The sequence below is a fragment of the Thalia democratica genome, chromosome 7 (assembly GCF_965202585.1).
Source record: "Thalia democratica chromosome 7, ktThaDemo2.hap1.1, whole genome shotgun sequence".
Classification (NCBI taxonomy): Eukaryota; Metazoa; Chordata; class Thaliacea; order Salpida; family Salpidae; genus Thalia; species Thalia democratica.
In genome coordinates, this window is record NC_139171.1 from 21259921 (window position 1) to 21272500 (window position 12580).

The 12580-nt window shown below is 25.1% G+C and overlaps 1 protein-coding gene across 1 annotated transcript; it reads right to left on the bottom strand.

The window, feature by feature from the left end:
* Nucleotides 1–85: 85 nt before the first annotated feature.
* On the bottom strand, nucleotides 86–12468 carry LOC145841168 (protein-lysine N-methyltransferase SMYD4-like). The gene is made up of 12 exons (XM_082948538.1): nucleotides 12308–12468; nucleotides 8124–8244; nucleotides 7775–7890; nucleotides 7087–7205; nucleotides 6501–6632; nucleotides 5646–6117; nucleotides 5324–5446; nucleotides 4628–4743; nucleotides 2396–2549; nucleotides 1746–1912; nucleotides 964–1109; nucleotides 86–565 (listed from the first exon to the last, which is right to left on the bottom strand). Exons 1-12 carry the CDS (start codon nucleotides 12453–12455, stop codon nucleotides 307–309), a joined length of 2073 nt encoding a protein of 690 aa, XP_082804664.1. The 5' UTR covers nucleotides 12456–12468; the 3' UTR covers nucleotides 86–306.
* Between the last annotated feature and the right edge of the window lie 112 nt (nucleotides 12469–12580).

The following is a 12580-nucleotide window of genomic DNA, read 5'->3' on the forward strand; positions in this document are numbered from 1 at the left end:
ATATCTTGGAGACAAATTTTTTGTGTCAAATTTAAATAACATTACTTTACGTTTAAAAATTATTACATTCGTGGTTTTTCCCGGTTTTTTAGCCTAAATTATCAAATTTCAGGTATTTTGGCAACCCTGTTAGTTACAAAATTAATTATATAAAATCTAAAACTCCAATTTACTTTTTTAAGAAATAAGAAACTTACAACATTTAGAATGCAACATACTGCTATCAAACTTAATCTTATTTTATTGACCTAAACAAAAATGCCCTACACAATTAATTTACTAAATAAAAATCCCAATAAATGAAAGTTATTTTCCTAAAAGTTCAACCAGCAACTGTTCGACTTCCAAAAGTTCCTCATTATCATCCAGCATGTGAACTCTCATAACATCACGTGACTGTTTCAAGTAGCCAATAGCTGACGAGTATTTGCCCGCGTTCAAACAGACACTTGCCAACTTGAACGTTTCCCGCGCAAATTCAACGCTGTTCCCGCCAAATTGGTTGCACGTGACTTCGATCGACTTTTTCAAGTGAACGATGCACTGTTCCCAGTTGCCTGTTATCCTGGTTTGAATTAATAAATGTTACTTTGTTTTAAGCCTTATATTTATTTACATCTTTGTTCAACGATAAAAATGACTATCGTTATTACCAATAGAACTCTCTTGGTTAAAAAAAAATAATTAAATACCAATAACAAATTCAGCTTAGAATTTAATAAGATGCTACTCTTAAAATTTAAATTGATTAACCAAGTAATTTTCAATAAATTTATGGGCATATTTAATATTTTTAGTTTTATAAGTTATAAGTTTTACAACTAAGAGTCTTCTTAATTGTAGTTAAAATATTTTTTTTTAAACTTTTTTGTAAGGGTTTAGTACACCACAACAAAAAAGTAATTAGAGGAAAAACTACAACAAGTAAATATCTCAGATAAATATTAAACACTTAAAACTAACGTGTGTAAGTAGGCGAGTTTATCATGTAAAAATCCAATAAATTTGTGAAATTTTAACAAATTTTTTTCCACTTTTCTTAAATATGCAGTTAATAATGCTATTATGTTGGGATTGCGGTCATCTATAAGACATTTTTCTACGAGTATCTAAAAGCTATATTCTGATAAAACTCTGTTTTACTTCAGTTACAAACATTTACTCAATCAGGGTTGCCAAATATTTTTGGCAATTTTTCTACAGGTTTTAAAAATTTCCTCCATGTTTATTAAAGTACACTCTTTTGGGTCTATATTTAGTTTAAAGTTAAGTTTATGGTAAGAAAATGTTTAAATAGTATAAAATCATTGAAAAAATACTATAAACCTACTTTAAATATGTTTTTTAACAAAAAAGTTTTGATAATGACAATTTTTTTTTATCTATATGATAGATTCTTTTTCGTGTCGAATCAAAGTTTTACTACTTAACATGTTGAAATTGTTAAAAATTTCCGATTGTTCCAGATTTTTTTTTTTCAAAATTTCTCAAATTTTAGGTTTTCTTACCTAAATTGTCAAACTCCAGGTCTTTCCAGGTTTTTTTGCAACCTCTTTTTTTTTTGTTAAATCAAAATGAATTAAGTACTTAAATGTTTTTTAAATTTAAATTTTGAGTGAACAACAAAAAAAAGTATTTTTAACAGTAGTTTTGAAATTTATTAGCATTTGTTAAACAGTTCTACTATTCTTTTATATAAGTAAATAAACTATGTTAAACACCTTGAGTCGAAACATCTAACAAACCTTAATTTTGTTATATGTCTGAATATAACTGCTTAAGTTCACATTTTGTTTGCAATGAAAACAGTAAGAACTCGTTGAATTTCTTGTGTGTTTTATAGAAGATTCGCACTTAGGACAAGAATATGCTAAAAACTCATCCCATTTCAGTACTTCGCCAGTCTTGTTTGCTTTAAAAATAAAAAATATAGACTAATGTACTTGTTTTGAAAATTAAAAATTAGCCTAACTTTATTTCCAATTTTTATAAAAATTCTGTATCCATAATTTGAAAACTAATTTGATATAAAAGAATAAAAATTGTGTGATATAATCAAGTTTTATTTTTCATAAATTTATTTTATTACACAAATTATTAAGTAAATTAGTAAGTAAAACTTTATAAAACTTTTCTTTTTCGATAAACAAATCATCTTCAAATAAAAACACAATGCATTTTAAAAATGAACACTTTCGGATATAAAAATCAAAATAAAGTTTTTATAAAACTAAGTGATATAGTTGTTTATTTCATTAGTTTTTTTTAATTAAAAAAAAATTAGTTTTAATGTCAATACAGTATAAAATTTTATCACAAACTAAAAAAAACAATAAAAATTATAAAACTGAATAAAGCTAGTTAAAAAAGCCATTAAACAAACAAAACAACTTACCAGTTTTTGACTTGGTACAAGCTTGACAGTTGCAATTGAAGTAGTATTGAGATTCTAGCAAATGTTGTCTTTCTTCGTATGAATGTCTTTGTACGCATGGTCCATAGCAATGTGTTACTTCTGTATTTGCTGGTATGTCTTCTATGCTTTTAAACTTAAAAAAAAAACTTGATTTTAAATAGTTTAATTTTTAAAACTAGATACTATTAATATTTTAAAGCTATAGATAAATAGTGTAGCTCAGGTAAAACCTAATGAAGTTTAAGGGCATAGGGGGGGAGGGGGGTAAAGACCCTTTTTTGGTTTTTGATCTTATTTTATATAGTTTATACTAAGCTACAAGATGCTTTTTACAGATTTAAAAAATTCAAAATAACTTTTGAGATATAGCTGGTCAAAGTCGGAGCCGACAATAGGATCCTTATGGGAGGTGCAAACTAAAACGGCAAAATTAGACTATTTCACTAAAAATCTATCTTCTCCTACGTTTTTTGAGATAACTACCTCAAACTTTCAGGAAGTGTTTCTTGATATATTTAGAAAATTCTGTCAGAAGAAATTTGAAAAAAAATTAAAAATATTAAATTATATAAAAAATAAACAAAAAAAAACAGTTTTTTTTTGTTTTTTTATTATATAATTTTTTTTTTAATCTTTAAAAAAAACCTTGAAAGCTTAAGACACCAAACTAACAGTCTAATTCTTTAGTTTTTTAATAGTAATCATATCAATAACAATTATAAACTTTTAACTTTAAAAAATAATAGTAATAAGAAAGATAAATACTGCAACAAACTCTAATAACTATATTGATTACAAGTTTTAACATTTGAGATAAGAAATTAATTATTATAAATAGTAACAAATTTTAACTATTTTTAAAAAATTTAAAAGCTTTAAATTGTACGAATTTAATAACCACCTATAAAAGTACAGCTTAACTACTGCTTTCATTTGATAATTAACAACAAAATATATGATTGTAAGTACAGTAACCTCTCGCTTATTTACGCACGTTGTGTCCACAGAAAAAGTGCGTAAAGATACGAAAGATCGTAAAAATGCGAGAGATACCAAGTATACTTATTATTATGGCTGTTTTTTATTATTGCTTCTAGTTAAAAGCATACTGGGTACTTTCCCAATTTTAACAATTTATTTACTTTATTTATAAATATGAAAACAAAAGATAAAACTATAAATCTATTAAAAAAATGGATTTAAATTTATATAAAATAATAACACTTGTATAAAATTTTACTAGCTTTAAAAATAAGTATACTTTATCTTTATCTTTATTTAATGTGACTTATTTGATAATTAACATTTATATTCTATTCTACTTAGTAAATTCAATTTGGGTGCACGACTATTCAAATTCGGACAATTCAAATTCCAACAATTCAAATTCTTATGAAAAAATTGAAAGGGCCACAACTAAAAAAGTAATGTGTACTTGTCAAATAAAAAAAATTAATATGTAGATCTTATAAATATCTACGAAACATTTTTTTATTTTTTCAAAACGTTAATTATTTTTCAAGATATGGCTTAAATAAAATAAAACATAGTTATGTTTAGTAGTTTTTAAAAAAAGTTGAAAAATATTTAAGATTTAGCAAAAAAGAAAAAAGTTGCTTGTAGATACTAAAAAGATCTACATATATTTTTTTATGTTTTTTAAATTTATAACACTTATTGAGATATAGTCTTTTAAACTTTTTTAAGAATTGAATTGTCGGAATTTGAGTTGTCTGAATTTGAATTGCCATGTAACCTTCAATTTGTAGTTAAGCATTTGTTTACAATTAAGAAATGGTGTAGTGTCTATATTAAAATTAGTTTCTATAGCCTTTTACAAAAATAAACATTTGGTGCTGAGATGAATTTATTCTTTTGAACAAAAGTATATAAAGTATAAGAAAAATGTTAAATAAAAATTGTTTATGTTACTACAACTTTTTTTAATTTGACCTTTGCCCACATAAGGATAAACTTGTCTTGCATTGTTTTAAAGATGTATTAATGGATTTTTTGATTAGGAACGAAATTTCATGTCATAGGAATTTTGAGGAATTGAAATTATAACCTTTATTTATGAATTTTTTAGAATTCTTAAATGCGTTACTAAACGAGAGTGCGTAACGTCACGAGTGCGGAAAGATAAGAGAGGTTACTGTAATATAGTTTAACAAACAAAACATTACTAGCTTTTACAATCAAAACACTAACCACAGCGAATCTACCAGTGAAGTTGACAACAGTGTTGTGCTTGCAACTGTGATTGAACATGCTCAGTTTACCAAACACACCAGTGGCTATCCGTTGTTGCTTGATTGATGATAAATCTGTTTGGAAATCAATGTTTTAATGATGTTATAAAACTTAAATTGAAGCTGAATTACATTTTCTTATTATATTCAGTATACCTTATTTTACTACTTCAAGTGATAACTTAACGTGCACATCTTGAGAAAATTAAGTTTAACTAAAAATTCTAGTTTTAATACATGAAAAGTTACAAGGTATAAAACTCAACAGAAATTTTTTTTTTAAGTTTAGTTTTATACAAAATCAATTACTAGCAACAGCAAAAAGTATTTAATTTATTCTAATTGCTTAAATTTTTAATAAAGTAAATAGGAAAAAAATGTAAAAATTCTATAAATTTTCATAAATGTAGTAGTTTACATATGTAACAAACTTTCAGTAAACATTTTCTCTAAAACAAACTTTACAAAATAGACATGAAAAAGATTAAAAACAGTAGCTACTTATGCAGACCATATTAAAGTATGTTAAACTTTATCAGTTGTACAACATAAACAAAAATGTTTTTATTTTGGAATTATAAATATAATTAAGTTTAGTTTTTGCTAAAAGTTACTTAAAAACCGATTACATAATCAACAAAGGGTAATGTATTACTTGTGTTGTCATGGGAATTGGTTTGATCAAGATGGAATATAGCTTGAGCATTTGTACATAGTTGCATATAGTGATGCATTAAAAGTTTTTGGAAAATACCTTTATAATTCATCTTGACTTCATCTGTTATGTAATTTGTTTTAAGTTAAAAGTTTTTAAATTTATGATAAATTTTCAAAATATTAAAAAAATATCACCTCAGTAATTAATTTTAACTAAATTAGAAAAATTGTAGTAAAAAAAAAAAGTTGAAAATAAAAACTATTAAATTCTTACAAATACATACAAAATAATATATGCTAGATCCTTAAAATATGCTAACCATTTTTAATAGTTTCTACAGGGAAGTTTTTGTAAGTTCTATTTACAATTTCGTGAAATTCTTGTACTGAGTGATCTTTATTTCCTCTTCTACTTAGAGTTGATTCTAATTTTAAAGAAGAGAAAATAGACTTCAAAGTGTCACTGTTACCCAAGTTGTTAGGAAAACTGTAGTATTCAAACATCACTTCAGTAAGAAACGATGAAAGCTTGCAAGTATGCTGCAAAACTTCAGTAACGAAACTTTCAAGGTGGTTGTCATAGTGATTTTGCAGTGAAAACACTCTCCAGTAGTCAACGAAACATTTATCAAGTTCAACTGGTAACTCATGAGAACTTGGCTGTTGATTTTCATTGAGACTGTCAGTGATTTTTGATAAAAAATATTGGTGGTTTTCTAATTTTGTGAAACTACTTGATGAGTTCAGCAATATGCGGAGTGCAACTCTGAGAAAGTTGTTATTTCCTGGTGTCTGAAAATATCACAAATATATAATTTTTTTAGTTGTAAAAGTCTTTTGCAAACATCAATCATTTCTGTCAAAAAACTAATTCAACTATTTAATTCACACTTGGAAGTGCTTGAAATAAAAAATAATAACATTATATGTAAAAGTCAGAAGTTTGATTTATTGATAGGATGACAAAATATTGATTAACATATATTTTTGATGACATACTAAAACTTTTAATGAGCATTTTTTTTAAATCTTATTTATGTATATTTCTTAAATTTTAAAAATATTTTATTAACAACCCAAATTAGTGTTGTAAAGCTGTTAAAGACCCATTGTTTTTATTTAGTAAACTTATTAAACAAGTTTTATATACATATATATATAATGCAACCACTCACAGTTTCACTGATAATAAAATCAAGTGCACACTCCAACCAATGATGTTGTTTCCATGAAATATTCCTGCATTTTTCGCTGCAATAAACTACATTACTGCACATATTGCATGAAACACTGGTTGTCTGGCATGTCTGAAAAATGTGTTTGGTGAAATAATGTATACAAAGTATGCTTAGAGCAAGTAAAAAATTAGAACAAACAACTTAAACTTTAGATGACTCAATGAAACTTGTATTAAAAAAGATGTCTAAAAATAACATAGTTTTTTTTTGACTATATGAACTATATCGTAGCTGTTTTCAACTACATTATTTAATTTACAAACTATTCAAAATCCAACAATATATTTTTTAGAATGTACTTTAAAAAATTAGCTATTCACAAAACATATAAAGTTTGTTTAATTAATATCTAATATGCAAAGTCAATTTAATATTTTAAATTCAAAGCAGTTATAAATAACTTTGATTTCATTTTTAAGGAAGAACTTCTTAGTTTTTATAAGGTAGTACAGTCCGTTACGTAAAAAGATCAATTAAACTTTATTAACTTCAATTGAAAAAATTCTAAAAAAAGTAAACAAACCTTGAAACAGTAATTGCAATTTGTCAATTTAAAACTAGGTGTAATAACTGCTGCAAAAGCTTCTTCATACAACAACACTTCATTTTGTTTTACATTTTTGTTTGAAACTAAATGACGACCTATATAATTTAAAAAATAAGTAGTCTTTTTAGAAAAAAAAAACATTTTTGAGGCTAATATAGATAAAAAATGTCATAGGTATTTGGTAAATTATTAATTTAAAAACGTTTTACAGCAGTTAAACTTTAATTAAAAATTGTATTGAATCAAAGAAAATGAATATTTTGAAATTCCATAGTTTGAGCTTTAGTTATCTTAAAAACAAAAGATCTATATACCTAAAAGAAATTAATATAAAACTAAACAAATAGAGTTATTTTTATATTTAATATATACAATAAACCATTAAAAAACTCTTTTATAACTAATAAATACCAAAGTGTTTAGTGAAATTTTTTTTTTAATAAATCATCCAAAAGTTGATAATTTTAATGAATTATAATGCTCTAAACTTAAAATAGAGGTATAATATTCGGCGAGAGTTTAAAATATCTTCTAAACAACAAAAGTTACAGGTTGAGCATGTTATAAAACCTTATAATTTTTTTGTTGAAATTTTAAACTTAAATTGTAAAACAAGCATAATTTATTCTTATTTAAAACTAAAAAAGTACATAGTATATCTAACCTACTTCATTATTTTTGTATACTGTTACTTTATTTGAGTAGCCTTTTGGAAAGGGATAACTATTATCTTTGATTATTTTTTTGTTTTTGACAAATTTTTGTAGCTTTTTTTCCAACCTAGAAAAAGTTTTTTTTTTACTCTGGAAAAAATTGAAAAAATTAAACAAGTTGAAACAAAGTTGAAATATCACTAAACTTATTTGACTAAGATACTTTGTATAATTGTATATATATGCAACAGATTTATTGTTGTGTATGTTTAATTAAATTTGACTAACTACTAGTTACTCATAGTTATTTTCTAATAAATATCAGTTCAAAAAATGTTCTGTAAACAAATACAGACTTACTTTAATTTGTCTGAACTTCCATTTTTTAAAGCAAGTAGCAGATCAGTCTGTGAATTTTTGTACAGTTTTGCTTCATAATTAATGACACATCTTTGGTAGTATGCATCTCCAAGTAAAAACTCTGAAACCAATTACAATTTAAAATTTTACGAAGCTAAAGTTTTTTTTTAATTTTTTTCTTATTACACACAAACAAGTATTTAAACTGTAGTCAAGGTTGCTGCACTTTAGAGGCAAAAAGTCAGCTTTATTGATTATATACTAGCTTGGGTTGGCTTAAGTTTATAGGATATAGAAAATAAGAAATTGAGTCAAATACTGATAAAATTACTGTTAATTGAACTTAATTCCCTAAAAGCACTAAAATAATAACAAAATTAAGGGCATAGGGGGGTCCAACTTTTTCTTTACTAACATTGAATTTTATATGAAAGCTTTAAGTACAAACTAAAAGCCTTTTTTATAGAATAAAAAAATATTATGTAATTTTTGAGATATTGTACTTTTTATAAAAAGTTTCGAATACAAATGTATAAACCGCGAGTTTTTCAGGATTAATTTTCTCGGAAATTTAAAATATCACTAAAAACCTATCTTCCTCTTCATTTTTTGAGAAAAAGACCTCAAATTTTTAGGAAATGTTCCTTTGGTAGTTTAAAAGACTTTAAATGTTGGAATTTTTAAAATATTACAAAATAAAAATTTTAGATAAAAAAACAAAAAAAATTGGTGGTTTTTTTTTTTATAAAAATTTTATTTTTATTAATTAAAAAAATTTGTGCATTCAATCTTTTTAAATTTTAATAATACACTTTCTGTGAAAATTTGAAGAAGATTGCTTTAAAAATTAAGGATGAGATAGATTTTTAATGAAATGGTCTTTTTTTGCGTTTTTAGTTTGGGCCTTCCATTAACAACCTATTGAGGTAATTGACTTTGACTGCTCATATCTCAAAAAATACTTTGAATTTTTTCAAGCGGTTAAAAATTTCTGATAGCTCAGATAAAACTCTATAAAATAAGATCAACTTGCAAAAATCAAGGTGGACCTCCCCCCTATGCCCTTAACTAAATAGAAACAAAATTTCTAGCAAAAATATAATTTTAATCAAATTAAAAAAGAAAAAGTATATACAAAAAAACAACTAAACTAGCTACACCTTTGCAAAAAAATATAAAACAAATATGAATCAGACTAAGTTTTTAAGAAATTTCATACTAGCCTGAGTGTGTGACAACCCTAAAGCTACAAAGCTTACAAAAAAAAAACATTTTTTTTTTTTAAACATGAAACAATTAATGAGCATGCAATAGTTACATATTGAAACAGATCCAGTTTGAATTTCAAAAATTGTAAAAACACAGTGCACTTATTCTGTTTTGTTTCAAATCTAATTGCTTAAAACCAAATGCAAAAAAGACCCCTCCCACAGTGGGCTGGCAAGTGGCCATTGACTATTTTCGCGACTAAACAATTAAAGCAAGATTTTTATTTAATTGTTTAGAGTGGGGTTTCGTCTTTTAAAAACTGGGTTTGTTTCTGTTCTGCTTAAAGTATACTAAAAGTTATGTAAGCTTAAATGTAGCCAAAGTTTGCTTTTGTTAAGTTTAAAAAAGCCTCAAAAAATGCTTAAATTTTTGTCAAAATTAAGGTCTACATCTACTGTTAAAAAACACCTGAAAAGCTTTTATACAAATACTTTTTTTGAGTTTTTTAATTTCTTTGGTTTAGTGTTAATTGAAAAAAGTCAAAATTCTTTGAATATTTAAATGTAAAAGTATATTATTTCTCATTCAAAAAATCTTCTATTCTTGCCAAAAATTCATTGATGATTTCTGGCAATTTAGGGTATTCTTCAGGGTTAATTTTTTCAATTTACCACCTTAGAACCAACATAATTTTTTTTAATAAGTTAGTAAAAATGACAAGAAATCTATATACATATTTACAGACAAATCTATCATGTGGTATATAACAATTTTTTTAGGTTTTTACAAGCGATATTTGTGTTAAAAAAAATGATATAATATCCTATCCCTGGTTTTTCACTATGACAAAAAAGACCATTTTGTATGTTCTAGAAGGTTCTTAATGTGTATAGATTCACTTACTTTTGTTTACAGATCATTTAAGCTCCAAGAATGATGAGAACAGTTAGTATTGGTCAAAACATGGTAGCTTCAGGGTTCGTGCGTGATTTTTTTTTCATTTAGCCTGACAGAGACCAATTTAGCCTGACATTTTTTCAAAGTAAGGAAAATCCTCTTTAGAAGTAGTTTTTGGTATTGGGGGGTCTTAATTAGAACTATTGTAGTCTCTGACTTGAACAAGCTTTATCTCAAAAATATTTTAAGCTTTAAAAGTCTGCAAAAAGCAACTCAAAGCTTATTTACAACTCAATAATATAAGACTAAATTGTGAAAAAGGTGATTGACCCCCTATGCCCTAAACATAACAAATTCAGTGATAAGTTTTAAAATAAGTGTCATATATAGTCTATTACTAGTGTAAAATTAAATATATATTATAAACACAATTGTTTAATTTAATTAAGCACTAAGTAAAAACATTATAATGAGAAGATTTATAATAAAAGGACGTACATTGTTGTGTATTATTAAAATTAAACGCTTACAAAAGTATTTAAATAAGAAAAAAAATATTATAGTATTTTGACTAATATTTAAAATTGATACATAATTATAAATACAAAACTCTAAAAAAATACAGTGATTGTTGATGTCGTATCAGATTTGAAAGCTTACACTTAAATTAAAAAAAAAAACTTTAATATTTTGTTTTTATTAAGAAAAATGAATTGTACCTAAAATTTGTACTCCAACAAAACTTAGTACTTATATATTAAAGCTAAATTTTAATTTGGTGAATATCTCTAATAACTTTAAACAAACAGTAAAATATATGAATAAACTGCTAACAGTTTTAATCTAAAAAGTATTTGGTATAAAGCCTTTAATTAGAAACTAAAACAGTTCAACAAACTAAGCTCTGAAATACATAGCTGAAGTAAACAAATTCGAACAAACAGCTAAGTTGTTTAACTAAACTGTAATGTTTAAACTGTATTTTTTTATGAATTTTCATAATTATGACGTATATGATAAACTCAAAACAAATTAATGAAGATTTTTAAAACTATTTTAGAGATTCAACAAAAGATTTTAAGCATTTATCTTTACAAATACTGACTGATTTGTCTTTAATCAATTCATCTTTATTTAGAAATAAATTCACATCTCAATTTGATCTTAAAAAGATTTCTTAATTTTTTTAAATCAAAAATTTTCAAGCAATTGAACTGAGAAAAACTGAGATTCTCAAATTTTTAAATAAAAAAACTGATTTAGCCTGGCGTTTTTCAACTTTTTTCAAAAAAACTGATTTAGCTTGATTTAGCCTGACGCGCACAAACCCTGTAGCTTAGCATATGTTTTAGTTATTGAAATAGTTTTTTTTTTTTCTATTTTAGCAAATTTAAGGTTTTGTAGTACTGTTATTGAAGTTATTGTAGTAGTTTTTGTAAAAGTAGTAGTGTTTTTATTTACAATACAAGGTAGCCAGAGTATTGCATCTGAATTTATTTTATATTTTTTGTAGATTTATCACTACAACTTATTTAAACCTAGCAGTAATATGGATAGTTTAACTAACATCAAAATATACAAACTGTTCAAAAACCACAAACCACCATTTCAAACTAAGCCTAACTTTGACGCTGTTGCTGATGAAGTGATAGACAAGCTTGAACTTTCAAAATCTAGCTAATCTAAAATTAAAGAAGGAGGCCTCCTTGATACCGCTATAACAAAAAAGTTTTAAATCATCAGTTTTTAACTCATTTACAGACAAATGCCGATTTTTAACGTGATTGCCAGTCTTTTCTTAAATCAAACTTTTTAATCAACCAACAAAGTCCATAGGGTCCACATCAAACTCTTTTGAATGCCCCACCACATAAATTGCTTAAAACAGAAATTGTTATCAATGACCAATATTTTTTTTTTAAATCAGTTAGAATAAATTTTTATTACTGTTTTGCATGTAAAATGACCTTTTTAATGATTTTTTCTAAACACATCATAAATGAAACTTTTGAATTGCTACAAAAAAAGTAGAAAGGATTAGAATTTTATGACAAAACTTCTACAAAAACTTTTCATACCTTTATGTTTATTTTTAGTCAAACAAGGGCAATGAATGATTGCAAGTGTTTGGTAGTAAAGTGCTGCATTATAGTTTTTCTTCAGACAAAACAAATTTGCTTTCGTGTTGTATTGATTGTAACTGCTTAGACATTTTTTCTCCTTCATTCACAATTTTATTTACTTGATTTAGCTGTTGAAAATCAAAACTTTCTATTAAAACTTTAAGAGTAGTTGAACTTAAATTCAGTTACTTCTGTTAAAATACCTTAATAAATTACTTTATGAAAAAT